The 7182-nt window shown below is 37.2% G+C and overlaps 1 protein-coding gene across 2 annotated transcripts in view; it reads left to right on the top strand.

Moving 5' to 3' along the window:
- The window catches only part of DIO2 (deiodinase, iodothyronine, type II), an 11758-nt gene extending 7070 nt beyond the window's left edge, over positions 1-4688 (top strand). Inside the window, exon 2 of one of the 2 annotated variants that reach the window (XM_006778862.2) lies at positions 1500-4688. In XM_006778862.2, coding sequence (XP_006778925.2) covers positions 1500-2096 — 597 coding nt within the window. In that variant the 3' untranslated portion in view covers positions 2097-4688. The remainder of the gene's footprint in view (positions 1-1499) is intronic. The other variant, XM_015558062.1, reaches the window with a different exon arrangement.
- Positions 4689-7182: the final 2494 nt, after the last annotated feature.

The following is a 7182-nucleotide window of genomic DNA, read 5'->3' as shown; positions in this document are numbered from 1 at the left end:
CCCTACAGTGAAAATGAGTTATGCATTAACATTAGATAGAAGCTTCTGAATAAAAACCCTTGAGTATTTTATATCAGCCTGGATTGTTGAATCTTTAACAATTCACTTCTAAATGACTTCAATTAACAGCAGTTTTATATGTGGCTGTATTTATATGAGGAGAATAAGTCGATCTAATTGGAAGTGTTTTGTAATATTAAGAATGGTGTATAAAATCAATTGTACTTTCATAAGTTGTCCCTGATATTATTGGCTTTGATTAAACCGTTCTAAGGGAAGATCCAATTGTGTTCATTCAAACTGAAGTAATTGGCTCTTTTATGTTGCCTGTTTTTTATTATCAATTTACAGACCCAAAGGCCAGCAAACTTTCTTTCAGTCTGTGTTCAACTATTTAAACCACATGCAAAGAGGGCACCTGGAACAATTTTCTTCTAGATCTCTTCTGCCTGTGTATTTTATAATTCAGAGGAGCTTGTTAATAAAATGGATGATAGACGAGTAAATGGTTTGTGACTTCCTAGATAAAAAGAGGGAAATAGACCAAAATAAAAACCCCAAAACAAAACACAAAAATGAGAAATTACAAGTAGAATTCTGGAATAGTTGAATGTTTTTGTCTGTTTGTTTGTTTAATGAAAATAATGAGGTTCTAGTCATAAGAGCCCAAAGTAGGCAAGGATATCGTGCTGATGAGAGCTCAAATTACTTCTGGGGAGGGGGAAATGTTTTTAAACATAGAATTGCCCAGGAAAGGTGGCATTCTGTTTTACATATTTTGATGCCATCTAATAATGGCAGCCTACATCCACACAGTGAGTTATCATGTACAAAGAGCTATTTTCCTTATGTTATCTTTCTATAACCATATGAGGAAGACAGGCATCATTATCACCATTTTACAGGTAGGAATATTGAAGTGCTGAAGAGGCTAAGTGGGACTAGCTTCTTATTATAAATGGTGGACCCCACATTTTCTAGCTCTGGCCAAGAATAGAGCCCATTGGTATCATTGTCCATTGAATGAGAATAAATGACTTAGCATCATGCAAAAAAGTAAAGGTCTTTTCTTTGTACTTTAGAACTTAGAAGGGGGAATTCAGAAAGAGGTACTATGTTCCACGACTCTGATAATTTGTCTTAGAGTAGACCATTTAACTTTTTAAATGAAGTCAATTAATCATTTGTTATGTAGTGCGTGCTAAGCATTGACAGCAAAGTAAGAACAGTGAAGAATACCAGCCTCAACTTAATTATGAAGAGCGTTAGCTGCAGTGCCTTCAATGATAAAAATAATTACCTTCAGTGATTACACGGAATGAAAAAGACTTTTATTCTCTGTGGGGCCATTCTTTACGTTACCTGCCACGATGCCTCTTTACTCAAATCAATATATGTTCACCACATTTTATTAGAGCCACTTGTTTTCATATAGAGTGAATTGAAGTGACAATGTGTTTAATGTGGTATGCTCTTCCTCTTTCTTTATTCACAACCAGGTGAAATTGGGTGAAGATGCCCCCAATTCCAGTGTGGTGCAGGTCTCCAATCCTGAAGGAGGCGACGACAATGAAAATGGTGCCCAGGAGAAGATAATTGCTGGAGCCGAGTGCCACCTTCTTGACTTTGCCTGCCCTGAGCGCCCACTGGTGGTCAACTTCGGCTCAGCCACTTGACCTCCTTTTACTAACCAGCTGCCAGCCTTCAGCAAACTGATAGAGGAGTTCTCATCAGTGGCTGACTTCCTGTTGGTCTATATTGATGAGGCTCATCCTTCAGATGGTTGGGCGGTGCCTGGGGATTCTTCCTTGTCTTTTGAGGTGAAGAAGCACAGGAACCAGGAAGACAGATGTGCAGCTGCCCACCGGCTTCTGGAGCGTTTCTCCTTGCCGCCCCAGTGCCGAGTTGTGGCTGACCGCATGGACAATAATGCCAATGTAGCCTATGGGGTAGCCTTTGAACGTGTGTGTATTGTGCAGAGACAGAAAATTGCTTATCTGGGAGGAAAGGGTCCCTTCTTCTACAACCTCCAAGAAGTCCGGCATTGGCTGGAGAAGAATTTCAACAAGAGATGAAATCTAGATTTAACTAGTTAAAGGTATGATTGTAATGGAGCGTATATATATATATGAAAGGAAGTGAAGAACTGAATCCACTAGTTCAGCTGAATCTCATTGCCTCCACTGAATCTCATTGCCTCACTGAAAGACAGGAATTTACATCTCAGAAGAACATAAACTTCTATCATCTCAATGCTTCTTTCAACACCCAAAATAGCATTTGGCTAAATAGTAGCCCCATCACTTCTCTTTCTAAAAGAAACTTCAAAATTTTTCTGATTGTAAAGATCCCAAGAAGGAGAGGAAGAAGCCCTGTTTGCGACAGCTGATGCATGCTTTGGGATCTGAAGAAAAGACTCACCTGAATAACTACCATGTTAAAGAAGAAGCTACCATTATTGTTAGTATAAGGGGTATTGCCTAGGCTTTATTCAGCATGGATAGAGCTCAACTAAAATATTCTTAAATATTTATTTACAATGGTGCCTTGAACCCAGGCCAGGTGGTTAGGACCTTGGTGTTTAAATGTTAGTTTCTGATGTTCTAGTTTCTAGCCATGTAATGCTCTATACCAGTCTAAACATCCCAGAGCTCACAGGTGTTTTTGTAGATATCAAGAATGATTCCTACCTGAAGGGTTAGAATGATCATCTAAAACTGAGAGTTACTTTCAAGACAGATGAGGAAAATCAAGTTGACTAGCTAGGAAAAGGAGGCAGAAGGATTAGGAAGCATCATAGAGCTTCACCTTGAGAGTAATTTTTTATCCACAGAAACATGAAAATATACACAAGACCAGAAAAATAAGTAGCTCAACTAAAAGTAGCATAGAGAATATATGTAGGGAATCAATATATTTATCATAGTATACTCCTAGATTAAGGGAGAAAGGGGAATTGAAAGGGAAAAACACACTCTAATATTTGCATTTCTGAGGGTTTTTTTTAATAATTACTTTTTGAAATGTATTTGTGGTGCGTATATTTTCAGTGGGTGATTTGCACCCACACCATTGAGAGGTAAAACCAATGGATCCAGTAGTACTGATCTGTCCCACTCCATCTCTACAATTGTGATGTGGCCCTACTCATTCTTTGTTTTAAAATATTTATTGTTGAAAGTTTTGCATATGTCCCCCTTTTTCCCTATTGACCTCTTCTAGCCTGGCCCCACCCCATACCCCCTGCCTGGCTCTATTCGCCTTGATCTCTATAGAAGTGTTTAATCAATGCTGAGCTCTTTGGTTCAAAATATGTATACACATTCATTCTCAGATGCTGTGGGAGGTAGGTGTCTTACCCATTCAACTACAGCCCTGTTTTTATTTCAAAGTAGGTGAGCTATAATGAATGACCAGTACAAACAAACATGGTTTCTTCAGTTGCAAAATAGAAGGGAAAATTAGTTTGAGATAATTCCCGTCAAAGGCAATCCTTAGTAGTATGGAATTTGGTAAAATGGAATAGCCATTGACATTTAAATTTGGACTTGAATCTTCCTTTGTTTCTATTAGCTAAGGTCTAGTAATCTAAGGCCTTTAGAGTACATTAATATAAAGTTATTTATGGTATATATATCTCTTTAAAATGAAGACATGATAGTTTTATCTATAAGTAACATAAGTAATAGACCTACAAATTTTCTATCATAAATTTAAGGACACTATTAAACACAGTATATGTTTTTATTTATATGTAAAATCAAAGGTTCTTATGACCATTCCATTAATAATTGAATCATAAAATAAAATTAATATAAAAAGATATCTAAAGTTGAAAATAACTTTCTGAACTAGTTTCCTGAAGTGAAAAAGATGTGAGAACTGAGTTTGCAAAAACCAGAAATCTATTTTTATTTTTAGATTGGAGTAATATAGTAATCATATCACTGGTCAGTTTATTGTTTAGGTATTAAAGGGCCATTTTAACTGACTCTTTATACAACATTTAAGCTTCTCAGTATTTAAATTCTACAAAGTACACCTACAAAGAAACAAAGCAGATTTTGACAATGTGACACAAATTTCTGAAAAAATCACATTGAAAATGGATTATTTCAGAGTTATATAGTTAAACTCTATAACCCAAGGCTTATCAGTGGGCCCCATTGATTTTTATCTTCATAATGGTGTTGAGATTTCTGTGGCACATAACAGATCAATTGGTTGCAGCACACCCACCCTGTTTCCTTAAACTTTCCCCTTTGTTCTATATGTACAATAATGGAACAGGATGTTAGAAAAGCTGGTAGGGGGATGAGATTCAGTGAAGGCAGTTAGTGCTCGTTGTCTGGGGAAAGGGTGATAAAAAAAAATCACCCAGTTGTGATACATTTTTAAAGAAAGAGAAAGTTGTGTGCGTGCAATTCCTCTGGCTGAGGATCATCCAATGGAGAAATGAGGCAGTGGAAATAGACATACAAAGGCATAGGCTGAATATCAGGGAAAAAGATATGTTCGATAGAACATAGAAGAGTCACTGGAAGAAAGACTGTTGGGGGCCAATGGAGAAAATGAATTGACAAAGCTCAGGAATCCTACAATATATAGAATGGCTTGGTGTTATCAGAATTATGATAAGTCTTTAATTATGTAACCTATTTATCTCAACATAAACTTTTATGATTTTCTGTGATGTATCTTTTATGAACTTAACGAGAACTCATAGTTTGAGGTAGAAGGGAATCGATGCTTAGCTGACATGCTCAGAGAAATTATTAGATTGTCAGTACCCACCCCACCAATCCTGTCTTTATAAAGTATGTTCCTTTGAAAAACTGTAGTTCTTATTTTCACAAGGCAAAACTTTTATATATTTAAAATTTTATATGTAAAACTTTGAGTTGTTCTTCTTAGCAACTAAGCATCTTTTCCCCCTGTGTTTACATGGAGCTATCAGTTTATCCTCTTAAACTGAATTAGCTTGTCTGTTATTGAAATAGTTTCTGAGCAATTTTAGATATTGTCATAGCTTCTGGATTCTCTCAGACAGGTAGTGTTTGAAAGACTTGCGTCTTGGAACTATTCAAAACTTACTTTATTTTTTTTATTTTATATTTGAAAATATTAGTGGAATCAACAATGACTTTCTTAATTGGGCATGAATAAAATGCCTGCACAGTAAAGTAGACATGTTTGATACAGACATTAAAATGTAACTGACCTCCTTAGAAACAAATTAGAACCTCTGTTCTTGCTTTGTGTAGCTAAAGTGACTGTCATTTAACTTATCTGACTGTTTATATTTATGTTTTGTATCTCTGGTCCTATGTCTTCACCTTGTTTATAGAACGTTCCCCTGATTTTTGGTAATATCAACTTCTAAATGGCATATTGATTTAGTTAAATCCTGCCACTAATCAGGAAATGCCTATTCTATGACCATGGAGAAAAGAAAAGACTGCTGCCTTTCATTTTGCTTGAGTGTATTTCACTAGTTGGGCTCTTGAATAAAAATTAGGAAATATGTTGAGGTCATGCATGAGAACTGCCTGGCTAGATAAAATACCAGAGAGGCAGGTGAAAGACAATATCTAGGCCTTTGGGAAAATTCCCAGATGGATGCAAGGTAGCCTTAGCATGTCCTATGGGCTATGTCCATAACAAGGAATGTACTGTTGTACAGGACTTCCCATTCTGTAAATCCTAAGAGGATCAAGTTGAGCACACCTGAACTCTGACCGATAGTTTGAAAAATAAGCTCAATTAGAATCACATGGCCATTGCAAAGAGAAAAATGTGAACACTGATGTCTGTCCTATTGAAGAGTTAATGAAAACTTTTTTACCACCATTTAGAGCTTTTCAGAACATGCCCAATGTCCAATGTTGGATCTCTCAACAGTTGACGATAGCAATGAGCCTTTTAATTCTAGGAACTTTAAAAACAAACAAAAAAGATATTGCCAAAAATCAGAGCTTAAGTGTTTTTTGTTATATTCAAACCTCCTCCTTACTTCCTCCTTTATTTTTAAAATAGAAGCTAAACCCAGTCTTGATATGTATTTCTAGAATGGAGCACAAGTACCAACCTCTGCTTGGTGGTCAGCACTCTCTTGATAGTATCCTGAGGTCCTCTAGGAAAGAAGGGGGCAGGGCCTGGGAGAGTCAGGAAGTGGTTACGTGGGAAGACCTTGGTGTGCGTATTTGGGAAAATTCTAAAAGAAACTTCACACCTTTGGAGGAGGCCTGAGTGACTTTAGGATGAGCCAAAGGGCCATTTCCTAATGCCTTACTTTCTGGATAGCACCAGAAGCAAGGCCTCAGTCTTAAGAGACCCAGTTCTATTCCACAGTGAGTCTAAACCAAGAAAGCAAACATGTACAGATATCCAAACAAGACTGTTCATGCAAGTCAGGGCTTGCTGCCTGTATTGGGCAGCAGCACCAGAGCTCCAGGGAGTTTATTTAATATTTATTGAGGAGACTTTGAAGACCTAAGCAATGTTTAATGAAGTCATAATTTTGGCTCAAAACTCCTCCTACCCCCTTAAAAACATGAACAGGTAAACACATAAATGGAAGAAACCCACAGAAGGTGTTGGGAAATAAATAAAATTCTCCCAAGATTTCTCCAGACCATGTCACTGGTGGGTGTGGTTTTCATGTGCGTTAGAATTGGAGGATGTGGAAACATGAGTATCTAGTATTATACAACCAAAGCCATGATAAGATATTGGGTAGGGAATGTTGGCCAGTTTTCTTTAGTTTTGCATCACATTATCACCAGACTCCATCACTAGCCCAAATAATTGGGCCCCCGAAGAGGGAGATTGAGATGTGTGGAGGCTACCAGTGTGCGAATGATAACTACTGACCAAAGAGTCATCGACTCAGTTAGTGGTTGGATGTAGTCACATTCGTTTGCTTCTGCCCATCTTTGTCTTCCCAGCAAGGAGAATATTCGGGGCATGATGCTATGAGTACTGGGTAAATGTGGTGAGAATGCATGTGTGTATCTCTGCTTCTTGGTTGCAGAAATAAAGAGTGTTATTATATTGGTGCTGAGTGGTATGTGTGCTTCTACAATTTGTCCTTGTATTTTAATAAACTTTGAATAAAAGAATAAAGTTACTCTTTGGTTCTATTTGTTTATTTTTGAATTACTCTCTAGACCGCACTTGGCT

This window comes from Myotis davidii, unplaced genomic scaffold (assembly GCF_000327345.1).
Source record: "Myotis davidii unplaced genomic scaffold, ASM32734v1 scaffold309, whole genome shotgun sequence".
NCBI classification, from domain to species: Eukaryota; Metazoa; Chordata; class Mammalia; order Chiroptera; family Vespertilionidae; genus Myotis; species Myotis davidii.
The sequence above is the reverse complement of the archived record's forward strand: the minus strand, read 5'-3'. Positions and strand labels throughout refer to the sequence as shown.